At 51.9% G+C, this 27,121-nt stretch overlaps 2 protein-coding genes across 4 annotated transcripts; one reads left to right on the forward strand and one right to left on the reverse strand.

Moving 5' to 3' along the window:
* Positions 1-3,336: 3,336 nt before the first annotated feature.
* Positions 3,337-21,665, reverse strand: SDHA (succinate dehydrogenase complex flavoprotein subunit A). Of its 2 annotated transcripts, none has more exons than XM_056135208.1 (15): positions 21,538-21,665; positions 17,411-17,497; positions 16,559-16,720; positions 15,635-15,778; positions 15,350-15,514; positions 14,314-14,462; positions 13,360-13,484; positions 11,105-11,273; positions 10,097-10,292; positions 9,126-9,297; positions 7,552-7,670; positions 5,250-5,361; positions 5,029-5,159; positions 4,108-4,221; positions 3,337-3,635 (listed from the first exon to the last, which is right to left on the reverse strand). In XM_056135208.1, exons 1-15 carry the CDS (start codon positions 21,598-21,600, stop codon positions 3,549-3,551), a joined length of 1,995 nt encoding a protein of 664 aa, XP_055991183.1. In that variant the 5' UTR covers positions 21,601-21,665; the 3' UTR covers positions 3,337-3,548. The 2 variants fall into 2 exon arrangements, with proteins under 2 accessions (XP_055991183.1, XP_055991182.1); XM_056135207.1 differs by having other exon boundaries at positions 17,411-17,500.
* Positions 21,666-21,946: 281 nt separating this feature from the next.
* CCDC127 (coiled-coil domain containing 127) lies at positions 21,947-25,858 on the forward strand. Of its 2 annotated transcripts, none has more exons than XM_056135171.1 (3): positions 21,947-21,957; positions 22,520-22,651; positions 24,621-25,858. In XM_056135171.1, the coding sequence occupies exons 2-3, from the start codon at positions 22,531-22,533 to the stop codon at positions 25,280-25,282; spliced, it is 783 nt and encodes a 260-aa protein (XP_055991146.1). In that variant the 5' UTR covers positions 21,947-21,957; positions 22,520-22,530; the 3' UTR covers positions 25,283-25,858. The 2 variants fall into 2 exon arrangements, with proteins under 2 accessions (XP_055991146.1, XP_055991145.1); XM_056135170.1 differs by lacking the exon at positions 21,947-21,957 and adding an exon at positions 22,300-22,429 and having other exon boundaries at positions 22,521-22,651.
* Positions 25,859-27,121: the final 1,263 nt, after the last annotated feature.

The raw sequence follows: 27,121 nt of genomic DNA on the forward strand, positions 1-27,121 counted from the left end.
CTCTTGTAAGGTCTGTCTTTGCTTTTCCTTATATCTGCTTTCTCTGCACTGGTTTGAAAATGCCAATTGTTACCTTGATGACCTCATGCCAGCACTTTCCACAACCTCCTCCCACGCCTCTGCCAATCTTTGTTAAAGAGATGAGTGGCCACCAGCTCTGTGCCCAGTCGCCTGCCTTTGTATACATGGCCATGTGGCTCACACGTGCATGTGTCCAGCCGCCACACTCTCTGGGAGAGCAGCTGATTGTTCGTTCTCTGGGTCACTGACAGTTGCCCCATGACATTTGCACCTGGAGACCTTCCTTTTTCAGTCACTGCCAAGTGCCTGCTGTGTGGTGTGAGTGGGTGTCTTACACCTGGCTTTCTATTCTCCATGGTGGTGACAGCATCCCCTATGGGATCGCCTGCCCCAGCTAACTAGAGGCAGTGCTGCTGAGTGCTTGCAGTGGATCGAGGGGACAGTGTGAAACTTTAAACTGCATAACTTTGATTAAAAGCAAATAATGATGTTGGTTATTTTACACATTAAAGTAATGTTGGTTATTTAAGTATGAACATTTATTTTTCACATTTTTGTTTGGGGGGGCCACACCTCAAACTCGAGTTGCTTGCTGGCTTCCAGTCACCTCCTATCAAATACCCTCTGGTCACTTTAATGTTCTATCTCAGGGTTAGCTGCTGTGGAATCCAATCTAAGATTTAGACTCATTCACTTCAGATTTTTTTTTTTGTATTTTGCTTTTTGGGTCACACCCTACTCAGGGGACTCCGCGCCAGGCTGTATTCACTCGGGGCACCCCAGAGCGGGGCGGATGAGAGCTCTCCCTGCTTCGAGGGACCAAGGCTTGGCAGCCGACCTCCAATACCCAGCCGCTGAGTGAGGGAATAATGACATGAAAAGGATTTGGAGGAATTCACTGCTGGTGAGAATTATGTCTGGTTCAACCTGGTGGAAACAGTATGGAGAGTTCTCAGTAAATTTAAAATTGAGCTGCTTTGGGATATGTAACCCCCATGAGAGAAAAATATTCATTCAAAAGGTTATAAGCACACCACTATCCATGGCAAGACTCAGCAAAATAGCTAAGATATGTAATCAACCTAGATATTCAACAGCAGATCAGTGGATCACGAAGAGGTATATATAAACGGTGGAATACTACTCAGCGCTAAGAAATGATGAAGTCATGCAATTTGCTACAGCATGAACGAGAACTGGAAAACATCGTGTTAACTGGAGAAAGGGAGAAGAAGGATAAACACAGGATATCACTTATATGTGGTATTTAGAGTAACAGGATGAGGAAATGCAATTTTTTAAAGGAGAGAGGTTTGGACCCTTGGACCCAGAGTATACAGAGGGAAGAAGGAAAGAGAGAGAAGAGATAGATGAGAAGAAATGGGGGCAGAGGTTAAGGGAACTCAGGTACATCAGTGGTATTAAGGAATGATAGAGCTAAATATCCAAACCACAGAGTCAGTATCACTGGAATTCCAAGACTCAAACTTTAATAACAAGATTTTAAAGGTGCTTGTCAAGATGACAAGACAAGTGGGGACTGGGGGACGGATGTGGGAGAGAGAATCCGGAAACACTGGTGGAGGAATTGGTGATGGAACATTGTGCATCAAAAGCCTAACTAGGAATAACTTTGTGATTCACGGTGCTTTAGCACTGCAATGTCCTCCCATTGTTCATCAATTTGCTCGAGTGGACCCAGTAACGTCTCCATTTTGAGACTTGTTGTTCCTGTGTTTGGCATATCGAATACATCACGGGTAGCTTGCCAGGCTTTGCCATGCGGGCGAGACACTCGGTAGCTTGCCGGGCTCTCTGAGAGGGGCGGAGGAATTGAACCCGGCTTGGCCAGGCCGGGCCGGCTGCGTGCAAGGCAAATGCCCTGCCTCTGTGCGATCGCTCCAGCCTCCAAATCCTTTTCATGTCATTATTCTCTCACACTCCAGGCCACTTTCCGGACACACAAGACGCTTCCTACCCATTTTCCATAACTGTTGCACCATATTTGATGGGGTTCAGACATTAGGCAGCAAATCATAGAAATATATATATGTCTATCAGAGAGCCTGGTAAGCTAGCAGGCTACCCGTGGCCGTATTTGATATGCCAAAAACATAAAGATAACAGGTCTCACTCCCCTGATCCTGAAAGAGCCTCCAATTGTAGGGAAAGATGAGTACGAAGAGGCTGCTAAAATCTCAGGCCTGGGAGGAATCGAGACGTTACTGGTGCCCACTCGAGTAAATCCACAAACAACAGGATGACAGTGACAGTGACGCTACTCAGGGGTTACTGCTCCTGGCTCATGCACTCAGGAATTACCCCTGGTGGTGCTCGGTGGACCATATGAGATGCTGGGAATCGAACCCTTGTCCGTGTACAAGGCAAACGCCCTACCTACTGTGCTATCACTCCAGCCCCTTCAAATTTGTTTTCAAGTTGGGGGCTGCAAATATCTATTGGCAAAGGATGTCAGCCCACCTCTGCCCACGCAGTAGAGGCTGGAAGTTGTCCCCTTTTTCTCGGGGCCACACCCAGTGGTGGGGGTGGTGGGGATTGAAGCCAGGGCTCCTTCCTGCAGAAGCACCAGCCCTTTGAGCCACCCCTAGGCTAGTTGCCAGCCCTGCAACTGCTGCATGACCTTTGCTGTGTGACTGCCTGACCCCTGAGGCTCAGCCGTCTAGACTAGCCAGCATCTGGCCCATCTGTGTTGTTTCCTGTCTTACAAATGCTCCAGGACTTACCTGTGTTCTTTTTCTTAGCCAATTTCCTTGGGTCCTCCAAGCGGACTTCCTGGGTCAATGGTAAATATGTGTACTTCAGATGCTGCTGAAGTCCCCTCAGTAGGGCCTACAATGATCTGGAGTCTTAGTGTAATATCTCACAACTTGCACAAAATTCTGGAGTTTACTAATCAGTAAGAAATTATCTTAATATAGTTTTTTAGCATTTCCATTTTGGGCAGTAACTGCGGAAAAAATGGTCATACACTCTATTTATGTAACACATTGAGCTGGTGTGTACCACTGCTGGCTCACACTTGGACATCCCAATGGGGAGACAACAGAAATAATTATTGTTGCCAAAGTCCCTTATAACACTTTAGTTTGGTGCCATCTGTCAAAGCAGAGCACAACTAGTGAAGCCCCCAACGGGGAGAAACATCAAGGGCGGTGCCAGGGTTCCCATGCAGGAGTATGTACTACCACATAGCACCTGGGCTCATACCACAGAATGAAAGATCATACTTTGCATTTCAGATCCACAAAGAACATGTTTGAAGTGTAAGCCCTTAAATGAACTTGGGAATCCGAATAAGGTTGTAGTTTATGTTTTATTGAAGGTGCCTGGTTTTAGCATTACACAAGTACGAAGCAGGTATAGGGATAGAGTGACTTTCCTGCATGCTGATCACTGGCAAGCTCTTGGCCTGGCCACTGGCCGCAAAGCTGGCTGCCCTGGCTCTGGCGGGCACCGGAACACACAGTCGGTGAGGACACATGGTGCAGAGTGGGGCCTGCTTCTGCTTAATAGGAGCGGATAGCGGGTGGCACGGTGGCACAGTCAGCCTCGTCCAAAGTCTTATCAATTACGGGTCTGTATTCCAGCTTGACCTTGAAACAGAGTTGATGGCAAGTTAAAGGAATGCTCCCAGGTCCTTCTGAAAAATCCACTAGGAACTCAAACTGACCACAAACCCACCCACAGACAACAAGGGCCTCCCTGGAACAGTTTTCAGCACTTGAAAATGATCCAAGTGCCTGAGAGGGCACTGGCGCTGTCACTTGAACAGTTGAGTGGCACAGTACAGGGGCCAGGAAGAGGGTGGGGGACAGTATAGGGAGGGGTGGGTAGCAGAGCGACCCACCCCCCAAACTCCCACAATATACCTTCCCTGTTCGTCTGTACACATCATATGTACACTTAGCCCCAAACACACCTTCCCCATCTGTACATGTGCAGACGTGGTCCCATACACACACCTCCCCTGCCTGGGCGCGTGCAGACAACGGCCCCATACATACTTTCATACCTTCATACACACCTTCCCTGTCTATACAAGTGCAGACACAGCCCCATACACACCTTTCCTGTCGGAACATCCACATAAGAAAGCGTGTGCTTCCTCCAGTGCTCTGCAAACGGCTTCTTCTGCTGGCCCTGGATGGGCTTGGAGTAATCATACTCGTCAACCCGCACCTGAGGCCAGAGAAGGCACGCATGATTTAGAAAATGACACAACCATGAAGTTTCTTCTACATCTACTAGAGCAGAACAGCCAGAAAATAGGGCAAACCTGAGAGCATGCCCCACAAAACAAATGAGATGTAAACCTAGGGGCCACACACCAGGTCTCTACAGCCCACAGACTGGCCCGAGAGCCAAATCTGGCTTGTCCGCTGTCCACCAATGGCCCACAGGACACAGCAGCTAGCCCGGGGCCAGTGGATGCCCCACCCTGTGCTCACAGGAGTCGAGCTGTTTTTCTTCCTACTACCCAGTGGGCAATGGCAGAACTTGCCTCAAGTCTGTCAAACATTTTCGCTTTCTCTTACTGATCTGTAATCTAAAAGACATTTTAAAAACCTGGTGATGGAGCTTTTTCAAACAAAGACCAAAAGGGTGTAGGAAAGCTGGGACTGGGCAGGACCCAGCCTGGAGTAGCTTCTGATTTTCAGCAAGTGCTTTCAGCTGAGTCAGGGCAAACTAAGCCACCCCATTCTGCCTCGGAAGACAGAGAGCAGCGAGCCCATCATGTCACTCCCCTTGAGCACAGGCTCTGCCTCCTCAGCAGCCCAGCGAGAGCAAGCCACTTCCGTACGTCTCACCCTGGTGAGCTGAGGAATGGGCAGGAGAGAAATACAGGTGCGGGGCCAGGGCAAGGAGGCAGGGACAAGGGGCAAAAGTAGGAGGGGAAAAAGACTTCTGTCCACAACTGGGAGAGGGAGCTGGAGAGCCAAGTGCAGCCTACAACCCTGTGGAAAGGGCCCAGGACAGTCTGCGCACCTTGTAATCCTCCCGGGCATGAGCCCCACGTGACTCCTTGCGGGCCTCTGCACCATAAATGGTCTGCAGCGCACACAGCATCAGGTTCTGCAGCTCCAGCGTCTCCACCAGGTCGGTGTTCCATACCATCCCTGCAGCACAGGAGGGGGAAGGTAGGTGTGACAGAGCTCCAGCCTCAGCCCTGGGGGTGGGTGTGTGGGGAGGCAGGGGAGTGGCCGCACCTCTGTCGAAGGTCTTCAGGTGCTTCAGGTCCCCGTAGAGTTGGCTGATTTTCTCACAGCCCTCCTGCAGCACGCTGCCCACTCGGAACACGGCGGCATGGTTCTGCATCGACTGCAGAGGTGCACAGATGAGGCTGGGGAACTTGCCAAGCTCGTTCCCCAGCCCACCCCTGGTGACTCTTTAAGCCCCATGGGACAAGGTGAGAAGCTGTCAAAGCTGGGTCAGAGAGAGGCGGGGAAGGCGTTCGCCTTGAACGTGTGTGCTCCTAATCAGAGCCTTGGCATCATGTAAGGTCTCCTGAGCACCGAGCTGGGAGCAATCACAAACTGTGAAGCCTCCAGATTTTCCTTCTGACTTCTATCAAATACTTGTATATATTAAACAGGTAGACTGTGCAGCTCTGTGACTAAACCCCCAATCCAGGACAATAACCTCATTCCTCTGATCAGTACAATCAGGTGCTGGCTAATGGGTCCACTCCAGGGGTCCATATAGCAGGTGTCTCAGACTCAAGCACACCATGTCAGAGGAACAACTGCAACCCAGGCACCACTGGGGCATATCACCCCAACCAGAATCTGGGCCGGACTTAAGGTGGCAGAAGGGCAAAGGTGCTGCCAGGTTCTACCAGAGCCTTCTTGTCCACTCACAAGCTGGGGTGGAACCATGGCAGTCTGCAGGGGAGCAAGGATGGAGGGTCGGAGGCCTGCAGCCTCAGCACTTGCTCCGCTGGTCACTCGGCCCCCACTTTCTTAAGTATGTTCACATCGTCACAGTCTGTCTATACTTCTCAGAAACGTGCTACGGAGTCAACCTAAGTTCCGTTTAGGTGCTGAAGAAACATTTTTCCTGTCTTACAAAATGAGTGTTCCGAAGACACACGTGAAAAGGGACGACTGGTGTGTGCTGATCTCTCAGCACTGGGCCTGGCCTTCCATCTGCCCACTTCCCATGGCCCTCCCCAAGTCAGTGCACACAGCTCTGCTGTCTCGGGTCGGAGGGCTGGTGCCTCTGGCACCTGTTAATGGTTCCCTCCCGTTCAGAGAGGAAAGCAAAGGACACATCTCACAACATCTTCTGAGTGGACGGAAATCACATCTGCGAACTCACAATCCCTCTATTTCACAAGCTCAATTCCTACTTGTTTTACATACTGCCTGATTAGTCTAAATATGTGGCACCCATTTTTCTGGGGTCATACTCAGCAATGCTCAGAGGTTACTCCCGGCGTTGCTCAGGGGACCATATGGGATGCGGGGGAGTGAACCCCGGTCGGTGTGGCAAGGCAAACACCTTTCCTGCTATACTGTAACTCCCGCTTCACCGACTCTCTAGTAACACTAAATGTGAAACCCTCTCAGCTCTAAGTAGACTACAGACCGAACATGATGGCCACTCAATACCTATATTGCCCAAAAGGAGAGAGAGCAAAAGGGAATGCCCGGCTACAGAGGCGGGGTGGGATGGGGGGGACAGGGTGGGGGTGGTGGGAGGGATACTGGGATCATTGGTGGTGGAGAATGGACTCTGGTGGAGGGGTGCGTACTCCATCATTGTATGACTGAAACATAAGCATGAAACTTTGTAAGTCTGTAACTGTACCTCACTGTGATTCATTTAAAAATTTAAAAAATTTGAAAAATTAAAATTAAAAAAAAAAAAACCCTCTCAGCTCCGCACATAGGCCACGCTCCCCATGCTCAAGCTCATGTGGCCCGAGGATGAAGTATCTCCATGGCCAACGTGCCACCGGAATGCCCAGCTCCGGCTTCCATCCACTAACCACACGCCTGCTCCCTGCCTGCATTCAAAGGGAATGATGGGCCCAGGTTCAGGGCAATCCCAGAGCTGCTGGAAGCTGGTGTGGTAATGGAATGGATTCCCAGGCAATGTGCTGGCCCTCAGCATATGTGCTAAATGATGCTCTAGCAGAGGTCAAGCATCTCAGCCCTTGCCCTGTTCCCCTTCAGGCCACGGTGCACATGAGTCGGTCTAAGGAGCCACACCAAGACCCCAGGAGAACACGAGATGTCCCTGGTGCTACGGAGCTGCTAGTTCTGCTCTGGGCTATACAACTCCAGAGTTCGGGGGGGCGGGGGGGGGGGGGTGAGAAATACGAACCAGGACCTTCATCTACTCACTCCTAGTCTCCTTTAGAGCAGAACCACAAGGATGGGCCCAAGCGGGGCCCAAGCAGGGCGTGGGTAGCCCAGGTACAGAGGCCAGGTGCAGGGCCCAGGTGCAGAGAACAGGTGCAGGGCCCAGGTGAAGAGTCCACATATACAGTGCTCTAGCTCTTACCTTCTGCATATTGAGCCTCAGTTCTGACGTTCTTATGCTTCCATCTGCAAACCTCAACTTATCAAGATTCATCACAGATTCTTCCCCAGCATTTGGTTTTATTGAGGGAACTTTATCTCCTTTAAAAACAAAACAAGGTGGGACAGAAGCTCAGAAGGACACACTGTGTCATGACCTTTCCTAATCTAAGCTGAGGAAGCAGTACTTAGCATGGGGCCAAAGAATCAACCAAGGCACAAGACTAGCAAAAAAAGTCCAGAAAGAAATCTCTCAAGTGGTGCCAGGGAGAGGGGCCAAAGGACCTGAGTGGGGCTTTGCACGCAGGAGTCCCAGATTTGAACCCTAGTACCTAATCCCAAGCCCCACTGGCAGTAGCCCCCAAACTACTGAAAATGAAAGATATAACCACCAGTTGAGGTTTTTGCTGGGGAAAAGGAAGGGGGGAAGAGACTGGAGCAATAGCACAGTGGGTTGGGTGTTTGCCTTGCATGTGGCCGACCTGGGTTTGATGTTCAGCATCCCATATGTTCCCCCTGAGCACTGCCAGGAGTAATTCCTGAGTGCAAAGCCTGGAGTAACCCCTGAGTATCACCGGGTGTGACCCGCCCCCCCAAAAAAGAGAGGGTGGGAGGGTGTGGAGGGGTGGTTGGACATATGGAGCAGTTCTCAGGAGCTATTCCTGGCTCTGTACTCAGGAATGACCCCTACTCGTGCTTGGGGGTTCAAATGTAGTGCCAGAAATTGGATAAGGGTCAGCTGCTTTTTTTTTTTCTTTCTGTTTCTGGGCCACATCCAGCAATGCTCAGGGGTTACTCCTGGCTCTGCACTCAGGGATCACTCCTGGTGCTTCCTGGAGGACCATATGGGATGCTGAGGACTAACCCTGGGTCAGCTACATGCAAGGCAGAGGCCCTACCTGCTATACTTTTCCTCTGGCCCCGGCTAAGCCACGTTGCAAAGCAAGTATCTTATCTGCTGTACAATCTCTCTTGTCTGTCAACTACCAGTCTAGACCAATTCTATGATTTTATAATCACAGAATACATGTGCCTGGGACAGTCACATCTCCTTTGTTTTTTTTGCATTAAATCTTCCCCCTCTCCTTTAAGTTTTGAGAAAGGTCCGAATATTTTCTTCTACAAGTACCAAGAATTCATTTATAACTGTTTAAACTAATATTGCACCTCAAATAACTATTACAAAACCAGAGCACTAGTATATGATAACTGGTATGTAATAATTCCCCTCAAGATAACAATTTCCTGGTGCTTGGCTGAGCAGTAGAGCTCATGCATCATATACATGTGGCCCTGGGCTCACTCCCAGACACCAAAAAATGAAAAGCAGAAACGCATAAAAATGACCAAATTCCTAGCTAATCTGAAGTGATTCCTCCAAAGAACATGGTTGCGAACCCCACTTGGTGGAAAATTTCCTCTGAATTGTTCAGGCCAATATAGCTGTCAGAGCTATGGGACACCCTGTTTAGGGCTGCACCAGCTACCACCGAGTGCATTTTCTTATACATGAGACCCGGTGGCCTCTGCCCCCTCAAATAGCCTGGTAGCACGTACCAGGTTTGCAGGACTCGGCGATACTCAGGGCACACGCCCGGCCAAAGACCACCAGGTCCAAGAGTGAGTTTGCCCCCAGACGGTTGGCACCATGCACCGAGGCACAGGCGGCTTCCCCGCAGGCATACAGCCCAGGCACAACCTGATCCTGACCATTCACGTGCTTCAGCACCTATGGGAGAGAAGAGCAGACATGGTATAGGAGATCAGTCTGCACGGACCATCTTCCCCACAGACCAGTGAGCAGGCTGGGAAGGACGAGAGCAACTCTGACTTCTCCCATCTGATGTGCATCAGAAACCTCACATGCCACCTACAAGCCAACCCTGATCCCATGCATTCCAGAGGCAATGAAGGGAGCAGGGTGGGAGACCGCAACTCTGGGAGGCATACGCGGAGCATCAATCCATACTTCTAGCTCCTCATCACGTGCACGAACACGATTCCCGCCTCCTCATGTACACAGGCACGATTCCTCTCCCTCATGTACATGGGCACAGTTCCCAACCTCATGTACTTAAGTATAGTTCCTTGCCTGTGTACATGAGTACATTTCCTACAACTTGTATGCCAGGATGCATTTTTGTCACTCATGTACATGGGTACAATTCTTACCCGTCATCCACATAAGATGAATTCCTACCATTCATCTACACAGCTGGTTTGATTCTGACTCCCCACCCCTTTTCAGAGAGTAAAAGTCATGCAAGCTTGCAGTGGCAGTCACTGTAATAAATACTCATTAGACAGGGTCAGTGTGAAAATGAATGAAGGTCATCATAAACTGAAAACACTGCTTATGAAATATTTTCACAGGAGGAATTAAAACTGGTTTTGGAAGGCATGGTAAGACCCTCACTCCTGCTGTGGTACATCAAAAGCAGCCAATACTCTTTAATGGAACGGCAAAGAGCCACGTGTGGCCCTGGGATCCATTGTGCACGTGGCCTGCTGCAGGCCTCCACACTCACCTGTCCCTTATAGTTCGTGGGAATGCCACCCATGTTGTAGTGCACTGTGGGCAGGACAGGGATTGGCTCCTTCGTGACGTCAACGCCAGCAAAGATCATGGCTGTCTCCGAGATGCCAGGCAAGCGCACGGCCAGCTGCTCGGGGGGTAGATGGTGCAGCTGCAGGTAGACATGGTCCTTCTCAGGCCCGCAGCCCCTGTGGAGAGCACCGAGGGCAGAGGATGAGAGCATGGCTCACTGGAGCCAAAGTGCCAGACTCAGAGACGGGAGAAAATGTCCCCTTCCCAGATCCCCATTCACGCCTGCCTTTCTTACATCCTGACCACAATCACAGGAGACCCAGTTTTGGGGCACGGCCGTGAACAACTCGACAGAACCTGTCCTCCTGGCTAGTGTTTTATCTTGTCCAATGCATTAAAAGCCCTCTTTGTTCTAAATATGCCAATGAACTATGCGACTTCCAAAGTTGGAGTACAGACGCTCTGGACTAGAGACTAGAAATAGGGCACCTGCCTCACAAACAGCCAAACTCAGATCGATCATAGGCGCCACATATGGTCCCACGTATGGTGTGCACCAGGAGTGATCCCTGAGTACTGCCGGGTGTGGTTGCTCCCTGCCAGAAGGAAAAAGTAGTAGTACAGAAGTACTAGAAGTTAAGCAGCGGAATCTGAGTACTCCCCAGTGATTGCCACAGCAGAGCCCTACACGCCCTCTACGTGTTAACCATGCAAACATCTCAGATGCGTGTGCCAACCGCCTGCACAAAGGAGAGGGTGTGTGCTGCTCTCCAAGTGCCACGTGCTCACAGGTTATATTCCACAGACTCAAGATACATTTAATCCATTGGCCAGAGTCCTCAAGCTCTAGGTCTTCGGATGTACTGAAGAGGGCAGCCCCTGAGGTGGAGGGAGGAACTGACTGCTGCTAGGACACCAGACGACAACAGCCACACGGGAAGGAGGCTCTGCCTGCATGCACTCAGGGTCTTTACAGAATCACACCCACCTTCCTTCTCGGATTTCCAGAGTCATGGACCGAGACACAACATCTCTGGATGCCAGGTCCTTTGCAACAGGCGCGTATCTCTCCATGAACCTCTCTCCTTGACTGTTGATGAGGATACCCCCTTCTCCGCGGCACCCTTCCGTAATGAGGCATCCAGCACCATAAATGCCTGCAGAGAACCCAGTAAGTTTTAAAGCTGACAACCTCCATGTCTATATGTCAAATACAAATCATTTTCCAGGGGAGAGGAGAAGAGAATACAAAAAGATTCATACTCTCAACAGAACAAATATTTTTAAGGAAGTTTTGGCCAACTGTAAGGAACAGGCAGAATCGACTGAGTACAGCAGAAGGATGGAGTCAAGGCCTCACACACAAGATGTGCTCTCAGCTAGATCTCTGGTCTGCTAATGCTGGTTGGTTTGGAGGCCACACCTGTCAGTTTTCTACTCCTGGTGGTGGTCAAGGACCACATGGCGACCAGCACTGAAACCAGGACTTCAAAATTCAAGGCAATGTGCTTCGGCTCTCGCCCTATTCCTCCAGCTCCTGAACATAAGACCTCAACAGAACTATATGAGAGACAGTTCAGGGTCTATTGCTGGATGTTTCAATGCTCCATACGATGGTGGTGCCCAGGGAAGAAAACCCAGCTTGGGAAGTTGCTACCTGAAGTGACCAAATGTCAGCACAGGCCAGGCTTTTCAAAGGAATACTTAGGTGGTCCTTGTATTCATAATTAAGCTGTCTTTTGGGGGGTGATGAATGGAGGGGTGTCTGAGCCATACCCAGCAGTACCCAGGGCTTACTCCTAGTCTGTGCTCAGGGGACCACATGTAGTGGCAGGGATCAGACCCAGGTTGGCCACAAGCAAAGCAGCACCCTACTGGCTGTACTACCACTCTGGCCCCATAATCACGTTTTGTAACAATCGCTTATTATTCTCATTTTCAAAGACAGCAACCTCAGAGACAAAGTGAAGGCCTGGAAACTTGACCTGTCGGATGACCCATAGCAGAAGAGAAGAAGCCCAACTCCAAGCCTGCCAATACAGCTGGGGCTGCACCCTGATTCTCAATGTTGTCCACTAATGTGACAAAAAACCAGGATGCCAAGCGCCTCCATGTTCTTAATCAGGTGACAAATGCAGTATCAATGTAACTTAAAAACACTTTCATCATTACTCCAAAGGACCATCTTAATTTTAGAACAAGGATGCAAATTCTTGTATTTCCACTACCTTTCATTTTTCCAAGTTTTAGTGGAACTTACTCTAGTGGCTTACCACTTATGTGCGAAAAAAGCACAAGATATGGAACTGTAAGTTGCAGGAGGAAATTCATGAGACCCAATCTATCTTTCCCTAAAAGTTAGTAGCAGAGCTGGAGAGAGCGCGAAGCAGGCTACATTCTGTGTTTTGACCCTGGTCTTGATCCCTGGCACCACACAGTTCCCCTGAACACCACTAGTCGTGACCCCAAACAAACCAGGTAGTGATATAGGTCAAGGAGAAAGCTCAAAGGTAATGCACAAGCTCTCATGCAGAAGGCTGGGACCAGTCCCCAACACCGCAGAGCCAGCACCTGAGCCAGGCCTCCACACAGAGCTAGGCGTAGCCCGAGCACCTCCGGCATGACGTATTCAAAGCACAAACGTGTCAAGTGCTGACTGCCACTGCAGATGCAGTCCCTGGGCTATAGGTCAGAAAGTGACTAAGGGTGTGATCTGTCCCAAGATGCTTTTCATGTCTGCTTTTCATCCCTAAACTCCAGTGCTGAGCTACCATTTCTGCACTAATGACTCTTTGCCTTGCAGTGTCTGCCCCTTCAGCCCTCCCATCTGAACCCCACCTTTGTACATTGACCCCCCCTCCCCAGTGTGGGGGAGACCTGCCTGCCACAGATGTGTCCTTCCCACATACCTGGTTTCATGCCCACCTGGTACTGGAGCTGATCAGATGTAGCCCTCCGCTCAGGACGACATGTGTGTCCCTGTGCCCATCCCATCCCTGTGTTCACCCCCACCCCTACCCAAGGTCCTATTACTACCGGCCCATGAGCACATCAGTGCAAGCCACAAGCCTAGCAGGTTTGGGGAGTTGACAAGCTCATAGGGAACTGAACTGGACACCTGTTTCTGAACCAGAGTGGACAGTGAACTAAACCAGCTCAGGGAAACAGGGGTCAAGGAGAAAAAGAAAACCCTGGATCCAGGCCAGGGCTGCCTCAACTGGGGTACCTGTGAGCCCGTCCTACCTGTGGGGTGGAACTGGACAAACTCCAGGTCCTGGCAGGGGAGGCCGGCCCTGGTGATCATGGCAGTGCCGTCCCCGGTGCTGGTGTGCGCAGATGTGCAGCTGAAGTAGGTGCGGCCATAGCCTCTGGAGAACAGGCAACAGAGTGGTAGGTGAGCGCATGGACCATGCCCTCAGGGGACGTGCTGGCGGCAGAGCCCAGGACAGGGGTCTCCTTCACGAACAAGCACTCTGAGCACTCTGTGACAACATCACAGCTACTTCATAACGAAACCTTAGCTACGTTTCTGGATCCTTCCCCCTCCCTTTTGTCGTGTATGGGCCGCACCCAGAGGTGCTCAGGTGTTCCTGGTGGAGCTAGGGTACTCTGTGTGGTCCCGGTGTTTGAACCTAGGTCAGCTGTGTGCAAGGCAAGAGCCCTGCCTGCTGTATCATCTCTCCACCCTTGAAATTCCCTTTTTTAATCTTAACTCCAGTGGGTAGAACAGAGCTCACATGCTCCAACTGTCCCCAAGAAAGCAAGGGACAGAAGAGTATCTGCTGCCCAGAAGATACCACTTGACTCCAGCCCCACCAGCTGCACACCAAGTGACACTGTAGCCATTACCAGGGGTGCTCTGTCCCCATCACACATACAAGACAAGCAGCTACTTTACTGCCTGCACTGGGTTACAACAGAGTCAGTCCAGAGAGAGAGCACAGCGGAGAGGGTGCCTGCCTTGCACACAGCCTATATGGCTTTGATCCCCAGCGTCCTATATGGTTCCCTGAGCCCCATCAGGAGTGATACATGAACTCAGAGCCAGGAGTAAGCCCTGAGCATCGCTGGGAGCAGCACAAAAACAAAGAGCAGCCTGTACCTGAACCTTGAGTCTACAGCACCTGCTTCCACAGAATGAACCCTGTAACTTCGCTTCCCCACAGAGCTGGAACTTAGCAACAAGCAGGTCCCTACCCAGTAGCCACAACAGTGTTCTTGGCTCGGATGCGATGGATTGTTCCGTCTTCTATGCACAAGGCAATGACACCACGACACTCCCCATTTTCCATCAGCAGATCCAAGGCAAAGTATTCCACGAAATAGCTAGTATCATAGCGCAGAGACTGGAAAACAGGAGAGACGAAATCCTGATCTGATGGCCAACAGTGCCACACCCATGTCCGGCTAACACTGCTGAGCAGTCAGACTTGGCCTGGGTGTGCATCCTGCAGGGTAGATGTGGTTGGGATAGTGCCAGGTGGAAAAGGGTGCACATTCACTTGCCCAGACAACAGTAACGGGACAATCTCACATCTACATGCCAGACAAAAGCAGCCACAGGATGGAAGCACATCTCCCGAGGCAGCCTAGGCACTCTGTTCCATGGGCTTCTGCCAGATACGGGGGCCAGCCTCACACTGAGCTGCTGGCTGCACATGGCCCAGAGCACATCAGCCAGGTCGTGGTCACGGGCCATGGGTGGGGGCTAGACTGGAGAGCACCACGTGACCCGCAGCAGAGCAATCGCCACTAAAAGCTCCACACATGCCTGGACCGCACAGTCCCTTTGGCTAACAGAAGGCTCCTGGCAAATGCCATCTCCCACGGGACAGTTCATGGCAGAGGCAGGATTGCCACACGCCTGTCATGCCAGAGAAGCCACCGGTGTTGTGATCTTTGTAAAAAAAAAGCTGTGTCTCTGCTTATCTGAAAGCCAGAGTTCAGAACTGAGACACTCTGATCCGTGAACACTCAGAACAAATGACGGGCACTCAGCACTGAAGCACATCAGTCAGCTCAGAAACGCACACACTGGGCACGCATGGCTTGTGGGTAACTGCGTGTGTGCGCACACGTGCCAGGTGATGGTCACCGCGTTCCCAGGCAGAAGCTTGCGCCCCAGTCACTAACACCTTGATGTCCTGCAGCTGAGTGGCTCTGGGCTGGCCTCACTGCTCTGCCTACCTCCCCACTCATGAGGGGCCCCTCCTCAGGCACTACATGGCCTCACCCGTCCATACAACGTGTGCAGCAGTGAGTGGCCAGTCCGGTCAGCCACACAGCAGCACCTATGGGCCTGTCCACCTTTTCCGAACTTCAGGCTCTGGCCCCCGAAGGCGCGCTGGTAGATCCTCCCATCCTCGGTCCTGCTGAAGGGCATGCCATAGTTCTCCAGCTGTGAGGCAGAGAGACATGCGTACTTACAGTGCATTCTCCACTTCCAAGCCCAGCCCTGGGGACCCCACAAAAGGACCCTCGCTGGCACAGCTCCCAGACAGAGCCACAGGGACATTACCTCCACCACCGAGGCAGGCGCCTGCTCCGTCATGTAGTGGATGGCGTCCTGGTCTCCCAGCCAGTCGGAGCCCTTCACTGTGTCGTAGAAGTGCCACCTCCAGTTGTCCTCCTCCATGTTCCCCAGAGCAGCGTTGATCCCACCCTGCACACACCACAGCCCCATCAGGCTCCCAGGAGATCTGTCTCAGAACTAGGGTCTTGGTGGCCAGTGCCTGAGGAGGCTGCTGAAGGCCAATCACAGGCCCTCATGCTGTGGGCCATAAGATCCCTGTTTCTGCCTCTGAGGAAACTGTGTCCCAAACAGCAGATGGGCTATACATGGCATCACACACCAGTGAAGCAACTATCCAGAGCCTGAGAATTGGGCCAGGAGAACTTCCCAGGGCCTGAGAACCAGGTCACAGAACTTCCCAGGACCTGAGAACCAGACCATGGGAGAACTTCCCAGAGCTTAAGAACTGGGTCACGGAAGAATTTCCCAGAGCCTGAGAACCGGGTGATGGTAGAATTTCCAGGGCTTGAGAACCAGGACCCAGAACTTCCCAGAGCCTGAGAACTGGGCCACGGGAGAACTTCCCAGGGCCTGAGAATTGGATCTCAGATATCAGCACACTCCCCTCCCTTTCTTTCTCCCCTGAGGTGACAATTTCTGTCCTGTAAGATCAAGGTTATCACCCCCAAGGTTGGCCCTGCACAGGCAAGGCCCTGGGAAAGAGAGAGCAGAAAAAGCGAGAGTAACAACGGTCAGAAAACTCATCCAAGGACACAACTCCTCTCAGACTGGGATCAGGGCGTCAGAGAAGACCAATTTAACAGGAGCAGAAATGAGTAACAACAAGCTCCAGGCGGCAGACGGGCTGGGATTGAGGGAAGGTGTGCACCGAGATCTGCAAAGTCCAGAAGTGTCGCATCCCCTTCTTACCTGGGCGGCAACAGTGTGGGACCGGGTGGGAAAGAGTTTTGTGACGCAGGCAGTGTTGAAACCAGCCTCAGAAAGGCCGAATGCAGCTCGCAGGCCTGCCCCTCCAGCACCGACCACCACTGCATCGAACTCATGGTCTACCACGGGATACTGTGCAGAAATCTGTGAGACAGAAACCCAGTTATCCACCAAGCCCACCGGACAGGAGGGGCCCCCAGGTATACTAGGGGGTGGGGGCCACATAGTAAACACTGCACCAGACTCCCACCATGTGCTGAGATGCTCCTCTGGGCACAACAGAGGACATGGGGACGCCAGAAGCTGCCCTACTCTGAGTGACACTCTCTGTGATGGTACCTGCTTCCCCTGGCCAACAGCACCTCCACCCACCTGGGAGCACCCGAGAACCACAGCCTGGACCCTTCAGCTGCTGCACAGACAGGAAGTAGGTGCACTCAGCACAGAAGGGCCCATGGTCACTTCCCAAGGCCCCTAGGGAAGCCCATGGTTTCCCAGGCTGCTGGTGGAGACAATGTCTATTCCTCAGGAAGTCCACAGATACCGCAGGCTACTGGTGCTCCGCGTGACACTGACCAGGGCCACAGATACATCACTGCTGAAGCAAACAGGGTTGATACCTACTCCTACTTGCATTAGGATAACTAGAGATCTGAACATACACTGGGCAAGGATTTCTTCCGTTAAACAATAACAGCACATACTAGTACATCTACATCAATACTAGTACGACAGCACATCTATTTGTGCACCATTATATCAAAATCCAATATTGCTTGTTGCTTCCGCCCCCCAGCAGGGAAGTGTAAGAGGGAAAAGAAACGAGGTACTCACAGAATCTGAAACTTTAGCTGATGACCTCTTAGTCCCATTGACAGTGAAGTGGAACCCACGGGAGCCTGTGTGTGACGTGGCCGGACACTGCTGAGACACAAAGAGAGCCTGAGTGTGCTGGGCGGGATCAGAGCTCCCTCAGAAGCCCCTCTCATGTTGTCCCCTGGAGGGCAGGGGCTATGCACGCTAGGGGAAGCTCTTGCAGCTCAGAGGACACTCACCCACTCAAACACAAAAAGGGGAAGTTTTTCAATTTTTCTTTCCCCTTGAGGCTCCCTGGGCAGTGGGACTGTTGGGACTGTCCACCGGCCAATCACCACCCAGTGTGTGTTCCTCAGCAGACAGGGAGGAAGGAAAGCTGCAGAGGCAGCGGATGCATGCTGGGAGAGCAGTACCACCACTCAAGAACAGTCATCTTAGTCCCATCTTCTTCAAGCTCAGGGCTGGGAGCCAGAGCGGGACTTCACGCACACAAAGGCAAAGCATGTACTTTACAGACTGAAATCCCCAAACACATATGCTAGAGAGACATGTATCTGCTCCTGTGTGTCTGAGAATACGGAATGAACTTAGAGCCAAATCTGACAGGACTTCCCTAAGGGAAGAAAGGACTTGGGAGGGGCAAAAATCCAAGGGCTGACCCCAGTAAGTACCTCATGGTCCCCCAGCATAGCTGCTGGGAAAAGTTCCCAAGTACCACCAGTGGGGTGTGACCCAGAACCAAACCAAAACTGCTGAAAGTTGAGCAGGTGCTCTATGCCCCAAGACCAAATGCAAGCCACAGGACATTTAAAACCTCCACATCAACACAGTTTCCTGGCTTTCTAAGTAGATCTGAACTGGTTAGAATGGTATTCTTTTTCTTTCCTTTTTCTTTTTAAATTAAACAACTGTGATTTAGGAAGTTTTTGGTAGTTAAGTTTTAGGCATACAATATTTCAACACCAATCCTACCACCAGTGTCAACTTCCCTCACCAGTGTTCCCAGGTTCCCTCCACACCCACAACCCCGTCCCATCCCTGCCTGTCAACTGGATAGGTACCTTACAAAATTCCAGTGGTTGCAGCTATAGAGGTATTCTTGAGTTCTCTGGTTTCAATTTTAAGTAATTTGTTTTATTGGCAAGATAATTTCATTTTTTCCCAGAAAATTAAAATAAAAGAAATACTCATTACTTTATTGTTCAGCTATATTTTTAAATGATAATCAAACCTTGCCAAAGATAGTCATTACAAAATCGATAATGTTCTTGAAATGTTAAAGTACATTTTGTTATATCAATTTAAAATTAAAATAGAAAACAATGAGATTCCCTTGGTATTTATTCTTTCTAGAATGTTCATACACATAAAGAAACAGACACAAGTGGCACTTACGTAATGAAATCTTGAGCAAATCATTGTATAATCACTCCATGGACATCAGGAACACAAATCTTTGTGTTCTGATTTGGCAGAGATTTGGGGGGGGGGGAGCATACCCAGCAGTGCTCAGTGCTCAGGGATTACCCTGGTGGGCTCCGGGGACCATATGTGGAGCCAGGGATCAAATCCAGGTCGGCTGGGTGCAAGGCAAGCACCTTACCCGGTGCAGTATGGCTCTAGCCATTGGGTGGAGATCTTAGAATCTGGAGTCTCCAATTTTAATCCAGACTGTCTTTAGGTAAGACTAATGTTTTTTTATCAATTACTTATCAAATGTGCTCTGAAAAGAAGCCGTCAAACTTTCTCTAGTGGGGCAAGCTGAGAAATGGGCAAAACCGAACTGCAGGAACCCATGGGCCTTAGAGGGAGAGAAAGGCCAGCGTTCTTCACTGGCACGGTGGGGCTCCCTCACCTCAGGCCACACCCGGGACACAGGGGCAAGGAACAACAGATCAGCATGACCCAATGTAAGCAGCAAGTAAAGGATCTGGAAGAGGTTCCCTAACTACTGGGAGGGCGGGGAAGGAGGGGTGTCAGAAGGGTGAGGTCAACTCAGTAATGTCCAAAGGGGATGAAACGCACGTGCAGATTCACAGGAGAAGGGGGAAAGGCTGCACAGGGCCCAGCACCAACCCAGTCGGAGCTCATCTGTGGAGGTGCATGCAGCCTTAGCTCTGCACACACTTTCTGGGATCATTAATTTCTATTACCTGTATAATTAATTTCGTTAAAACTTGAAGCCTCTGAACCTAGAGCTCACAAAGTTGCCTGGCCACGTGACCTCTGGCCTGGAGCGGTACGGAGAAGTTCTGCACGTTTCTTCACAAAACTCTCATGAACTGAGTCTATCCCAGCAGAAGGGATCTGCACCTGGGTCTGCCCCCTGGACTCCTGGCAATGCCAGATTAAACCAAGCCAAGTCACAATTTTTCAAATGAACTAATGAAACCATCACATAGAACGGAACTGAATGCCAATGGTGGTATACTATTTCAAGGGGCTGGAGAGAGAGAATAGAGGCTAAGGCACTCGTCTTGCTCACAGCCAACCCTGGTCTAATCCCCAGCACTGCAAACAGTTCTCTGAGCAACAGGAGTAGTCCCTGAGCACAGAGCCAGGAGGAAGCCCAGAGCACTGCCAGGTGTGGCCAAACCCTGCCCAATAATCACAAGAATCAAAACAAATACAATGGCCTAACTCTTGCAATTCTAATCAACTGTCAAAAAGCACATTTAAAGTACATCCAAAGAAATAGACTTTATTAGACCACTGCTTTGCATACACCTGCTAAGGCTCTGAGGAAGAGGGCAGCCCGTGAGAATTTCAGACCCTTGGTCGGGTCCATCAAACTACAGATACACAGGGGCAAAGGTAGCATGGGTGGGATATGCTGTCACTCAAGAGCAAAGGAAAATACAAAGTGACTTGCAAACCGATAGCTTGCCAACCTTTGCCAAGCGTGCGGGTGAGATACTCTTGGTAGCTTGCTGGGCTCTCCCAGAGGGGCAGAGGAATCCAACCTGGATCAGCCGGGCCGGTTGTGTGCAAGGCAAACGCCCTACCGCTGTGGAGGGATAGCAAGCTACCCTTGACGTATTCAATATGCCAAACACAGTAATAAGTCTCAAAATGGAGACGTTACTGGGCCCGCTGGAGCAAATCGATGAACAACGGGAGGACTGTGTTTTTTGTTTTTGTTGTTGTTTGACTTGCAAACATCAGAGAAGAAGAAAACATCCTCCTCACTAAACACCCCCAAGTTTTTTTCTTTCTGTTCTGCTGACGTTGCCCGCTTACAATTTCCAATTTGGGAGGTGCCCTCAGTTGCCCACCTGCTCCTCCCAAGGTGACCAGAGCCACTCCTGGTTCTCACGGGTGCAGCTCACACCCCCTTCTAGGGAGGCCGGCGCTGTGGCATACGCAGAACTGTGCAAACCCGGGACGCCCACGGGGAAGTCCCGTGAACAACTGGCCCCTTAGTTCACACCGGGGTTTTGGGACAGCTTTATGCCACAGGGAGCAGATCAAATACCCATGGGAAAACCATCACCAAGACAACACTTTTAAGGGTCTTTCTTGCTGGTCACGTTTGCCAGGACAGAGAATACAAAGCCAACAGCTGGTCCACGCAGGACCGGGCGCGCTGCCCCGGCTGCTGGGCCGGTGGTCGGTTCTGGTGGGCTCCCGGGCGAGCGGGCCGGGCCGGTGGCACCAGGCTTCCGCACCGCGCTACACTCCTTGCAGGAAGAGGCTCGGCCCGGACGAGGAGCAGCGTTCCCGGGCAGCGGCCAACGGTCAGCACAGCTGCCAGTCCGCTCGAGGCTCTGGCGGAAAAGCGGCCGGAGCGCGCACGGAGTCCCGAGCACTGACCGCGCAGGCCGTTGCCCGCTCCCGGGCCTTGCGCGGGGAGCACCAGGCGGGAAGTACCGGGCGGGGAGCAGCGGGCACGGGCCCCGCAGGCCGGTCGCTGCCCCGCCCGCGCCGACCTTGGCGGCCGCATCCTCCGAAGTCACCGCCGCCGCGCGTCCGTGACCTTCATCGGGCGGCTGAGGCCGAGCCCGGTGTCCCCCCGGCCCCGCCCTCGCGACCCAGCCCGAGGCCCTCGTCCGCCCCGTTATGTCCGCAGGCACCGTGCGGCCGCCGCCGCCTCCGCGGACTCCGAGCACCGCCTGCCCGGCAGCCCGGCCGCCGCGCCCACTCACCAGGCCAATCAGCACCTGGCGCCGCTGGCGCAGCAGCCTGGACACGGCCCGGACCCCCGACATGTCTGCGCCGCCGCGTCCCGCAGCCCCTGCGCCCGCCGCGCCTGCGTCCCTCCCGGCCGCGGTCACAAGGTCAGGGGGCAGGGCTGGAGGTACTGCGCCTGCGCGGGCCCGCGGGGGCGGGACGTGGATCCACCGCGCAGGCGCATCACGGCGCGCCCGGGGCAGGACGGGGTAACACCGCGCAGGCGCAGCACGGCGCGCCCCGGGCAAGACCGGGTAACACCGCGCAGGATGAGGTAACACCGCGCAGGCGCACCACGGTCCGCCTCGGACCGGACGTAGACCCATCGCGCAGGCGCTGGAGAGACGCCTCGCCGGCGGATTTCTGCGGACCCGGGGTCTGGCGCTTCCGGCCGGGTAGGTCTGGAGCGTTCCAAGACGGTAGCAGGCCCGCGGCACGCCCGGCAGTCCGCGATCGCACACCGCGGCGCTGGGCCTGCCGGCGGGGCACCCAATAGCGCGCCCGCCCCAGCTCAGATGGTGCTTTGGGGCGCGAGTCGGGCGGCCTCCGAGCTTGTGGCCAGGGCTTGAAAACACGCGGGCGGAGACTGTCCCGTCGACGCCCACCGTGCGTGCGGGGGACGTGCGGCTGCTGATGGCTTGTTTGCAAGGACCGCACCCCGAGCAGGCCTGGGAGTTCGTGCCCAGGGCCCGTGGAGGGCACGTCGGTGCCCAGACCACCTTTTCTCAGCCGAGCTGGTCGCCGGAAGCTGCCCAGTCAGCAGCCTCTTCCGTGTCCCCCTTTGGTCTCTCACTTTCCAAATTCTTTTCTTTCCATTCTGTAAGTCGGAACAGGGCAATGGGGCACAATGCATATTTTTGGAAGAAAGTAAGTGCGTATGAGATGGCAGGTAGCTGTGACTTGTGTTTTATGTCTCATGTAGTTAACGGCTTTATGTGGTTTTGTGATTTATTTCAAGGTGTATCTTCATGAACAACTTAAATGACCCCCCGAATTGGAACATCCGCCCTGACTCCAGGGCTGATGGGGGTGATGGCAGCAGATGGAATTATGCCCTGTTGGTTCCCATGCTGGGACTGGCGGCTTTTCGTAAGTCATTTCCCCTCACGTTTGCGTTTTCTGGGTGTTGCGTGTGGGGCCCAGCGATCCCAGGCTTTGGGGGCAGAGACAGTGCAAGTCATACCCTAGTTTTATCCCGTGCTACACATCCACCCTTGGAAGCCAGCCCCTGCAGACATGTGTTCACTGTCTTGGAGAGAACCCAGCACTGCAGAGATGCTTATATGGGTGGACAGGGTGGTGCCCAGTGATGAGAATATGCCTTGGACCTGGGGTGCGTCCAATATCCAACCCAAATCTCAAGAGAGATCCTGCTCGTGGTGTTGCCCTTTGAAGCCTAAGGGCTGCTTAGGGTTCTCTGTCCCTAGCTTTGGGCCATTCCAGGGGTAGCATAGGGCAGCACCATGACACAGGCACCTTCCACCCTCCTTCCCCTCATTTGTGAGGGACAGTAATGAGCAGTAAGGAAGGTGCAGAATTCAGGGCAGAGACCTGAGGGACTTTATCAACTGCTTTTGTGAGCGGTAAGTGTGATAACAACTACACTGCATAAACTATCAACTGCTTCTGGAGTGGTCTGGTCCCTCCCAGCAGGATCCCTCCCACAGGGTCTGGGACAAAACCAAGGTTGAGAAGGGTCTTGCCATTTCTGCTGGCCAGCAGGGACCATCCAGTCTATCCAGCTCCTAACCTGATGTGATCTATTACTCTGGGCTTATCCTAACTCAGCAGGTCCCTCAGGTGCTCCATTCATGGAACCTGATGGCTGGAAACAGGACCAAGTCCATCTCCCCATGCTATCTTAGAGGAATCATTTCTCTTGGTCTCCCTGCATGCAGAGCAGTTCCTCCTCAGGAAAGTTCAAAGTGCATCTTCCTTCCTCGTTCTGCCAGGATTCAGGCAGTTACCTTATGCCCATGGAAAGACAGGTGCTTTGCCCCCTATAACTTGGGAGTACGGGGCTGAGGGGGTATCCCCCGGTGAGCTCAGGCTTGAGGGTGGAACTCGCGGTCTCCCGTGCAGAGCCTGCACCCTAGCCCTTCATTATCGCGGTTATGTGGACTTTCTCTGACGAGAACAGTCATAGTGGCATGGAAGCAAGGTTGTGGTGGGAAAGAACGGGACTCTTTTGGCTCTTTTTTTGTTCTGATAAGCTGTCATCAGGGAGCTGGTTATAGTACTGCCCACCCTTTTCTCCCTTACTCTGCCTTGGGGTTGGTGTTGGCCAAGCATCCTGTGTTAGGAGAAACAGTGACTATTGCTGATTCTGTGGCTAGAAGACAGGCTGCTGGAGGTTTGGATCTTACACTACTTGGTAGATCCCAGCGTGGCCTCTGGGCTCCAGATCTGGGACCCAGTAGGCAGGTGAAACCCATGTCCAAGCCTGGTCCCTTGCCAGTGCTGCCTGATGCAATTGGTCCATCTAGGCTTCACATATGACATCCAGGGCTTCCGCTGTTCCAGAACACATCTGCTCCCCCCATGAGTGCAAGTCCTCACACATACCTGCTTCTGCTTCTGAATCTGAGGCTCCAGCCTCTCATGTCACGGCAGGAAGGTAGTTTACCGTCACTCGGAAGAGGCATCCTGACTCTGGAGGGCCTCTATGCCCATTCTTTGCACCTCCAAGCCCCTACCTGCATTTCACCTCTCCCAGACACGTATCAAAACTTCTGAGGCCCAGACTGTGTTCTGTGCTGGTGGATGCTCATAGCCTACACCCATCTTGTCACCTGGTAGTGGGGTCCAGTGAGGAGCGGGCATTGGACTGCACTGCAGGAAGTAGAGTAGAGGGGACCTGTCTAAGGCCTTGTTCTGTTTGGTGGGAACCCAACCTGCCTCCAAGGTAAGAACTTTACCTTCTATAATCTTAAACGCATTACCTATATTTGGCCTTCCTTGGCATAAGGGCTTACTGAAATGCTGATGCTAGTGTTATCTTTACGGGAGGATCACTCTTACTCTGGCTGTTCCTTATGCTCATTTTTATTCCTGTCAGGTTGGATTTGGTCTCGGGAGTCACAAAAGGAGATAGAAAAGGAGAGAGAAGCCTATCGCCAGAGAACAGCAGCTTTCCAGCGCGAACTGGAGGCCCAGTACCATGCTGTCATCTCTGAGAATCGGCGTGCTGTGGCCCAGCTGTCCTTGGAACTGGAAAAGGAGCAAAACAGGACAGCAAGTTATCGAGAAGCCCTTATCTCTCAGGGCCGCAAGCTGGTAGAGGAAAAGAAGCTTCTGGAACAGGAGCGGGCTCAGGTCCTGAAAGAAAAGAGACAGTTGCAGCCACTGAGAAGTGCGTATCTGCACTACCTGGCGCAGGAGGATGACTGGCAGCGGCGTGCCCAGCTCCTGCTCAGGGAGTTTGAAGCCGCACTCACAGAGCGACAGAACATCTACTGCAGCCTGCTGCTCCCCCGAAACAAGCGACTGGAGATCGAGAAGAATCTGCTTGTCCGTGCAGCCACTGACCCGGTTGCTACTGAGCTGGACGTTGCTACTGGCCTGACTGACATATTTAAGCACGACACGTATTGTGGTGATGTCTGGAACACCAACAAACGCCGGAATGGGAGACTTATGTGGCTGTATCTCAAGTATTGGGAACTAATTGTTGAACTGAACAAGTTTAAGAGAGTAGAGAAAGTCATTTTAGAGAAGTGAGAGATTCTGAGCTGAAACCTCAGTGATCAACGGTGGTGTCATGCTTACCGCCCCACGTCTACCCTGTTCCCTCAAGTGCTGTTCACACGGACCTGCCACCACCCAGCACCTTCCCCAGAGCCCCCTGACTCTTGCATAGAAGGACAATGACCGTGAGGTGGCAGGAGGCTGGAGCTCCTTGTGAGGTTCTTCAGCTCTGAGGGTGCAGTTTCCAGAAGCATGTCTTGAGTTGCCCATATTTCACCATGCAGAGCAGGATAACCTCCTGTCTCAACTCTAAAACTGGAGAAAGTCAAGTGCAGTCTCATCCCTCACTGTAACTTCTTGTTTCATCCCTCCCTAAATAAGTTTTGTTTACTTAAAGCATTTTTCTCCTAAATAAAATCTAGAAGTTGTGGGTGATGGACAGGACTGCCTGATGTGTCAGCAGTCATTGTGACGTCTCAGAACTATACCACCGAGGGAGGGAAGGGCCGGATGTGCTTCCCTCTGACTCAAGTCTATATTCTCAGTTGTATTCTGTATTTTGGTGTGTATTCTGACAGCACAGCACAATAAATTTATCTCCCATCCATAGCAGCAGCTACACTGTGTGATTCTTTACTGGTTCTTTCCTCTCCACATTTTTCTTTTACCACTGTGTGGGGTCTCCTTTCACACCCCCTTCACCAGGCTCATATTCGCCACTCAATCCTGATCTAAGCTGTGTACACTGCTCACTCTGGGTCCAGTGTCCACCCCTGGGTTGGGTCGCCTGTGGGGGAGGATTCAATACTTAGCTGTACTCAGAGATAAGAGTGATTGCACTGACAAGAGCAGAAATACTGAGAGCAAACCCATCACAAACTCTCATTTGGGCATTGGGGGCAGTCTCAGAGCGGGCTGGTCCCCTGATTTATGAGGACACATGAGTCCCACCTGGACTCCTGACTGGGCATTGTGGGGATATCCAACCCCTGTGAAGGCACCCAGGTGTTGAGGGGTTCATAGGTTCAAAAGCCCTTACTTTTTAGGTCAATGCAACCCCCAGTAACTTGATGTTCCTGAATAAACCCCACCACAGTGTTTATTCCACTGGGTCTGGGGCTCCCTCCAGATGACCCCACTCAAGACCATTGACTTCACCATCTCTACAGTAAGGAGGGGCAAGGAAAGTCCTTTCTGATACTTCCACTTAGTTTCACAGATCAAACAGGTCCAGGTACACAGACCTGACTTGGTCAAAAACAAAATGAAAATGAAAAATGGGCCGGGGAGATTGCCCAAAGGGCTGAAACATAGTGTGAGACCTGACTTTGATCCCCATCACTAGTGATCTTTTAGCACTGCCGGAAATGACCTGGAAACAAACACATCAGCAGGAAGACAAGCAAGTGCTATTCATCTAATGAGCTCTGCCTTCTAGTTTCACTTCTGTGACCTTCAGAGCAGTCCCCACAAATTCTGCACATCCATCCAACAGCTCTAGGCTCCAAGTCTTTTCAGCTAATTTAAGCCATTTCAATTCAAAACCTTCTATTACAGTGTCTTCACCCAACCAACTGGAAGTCACCACATGCCATTTCACAGCAAATACCTCAAATGTGATTGCCAATTTCAGAGTCAGATGGCATGAAATGGACACTCAGCCATGAGCACACGCAGATGGGCAGTAACTTGGGGAACTATCCTCTGACTGCCCTGTGCCCATGAGCAGATGAGCTAATGTGAGCATCTTTATCTGCTGTGGAAAGAGACTTAGCTGAGAGCTGGACATGACCTAAAAATTCTTAAAATTCGCCTACAGATTCGTGGTTCTGTTTTTCTCCTTCTAAAAAGATAAATCCATGTGGAAAAGTA

This window comes from Sorex fumeus, unplaced genomic scaffold, assembly GCF_029834395.1.
Source record: "Sorex fumeus unplaced genomic scaffold, SorFum_2.1 ptg000110l, whole genome shotgun sequence".
NCBI lineage: Eukaryota > Metazoa > Chordata > Mammalia > Eulipotyphla > Soricidae > Sorex > Sorex fumeus.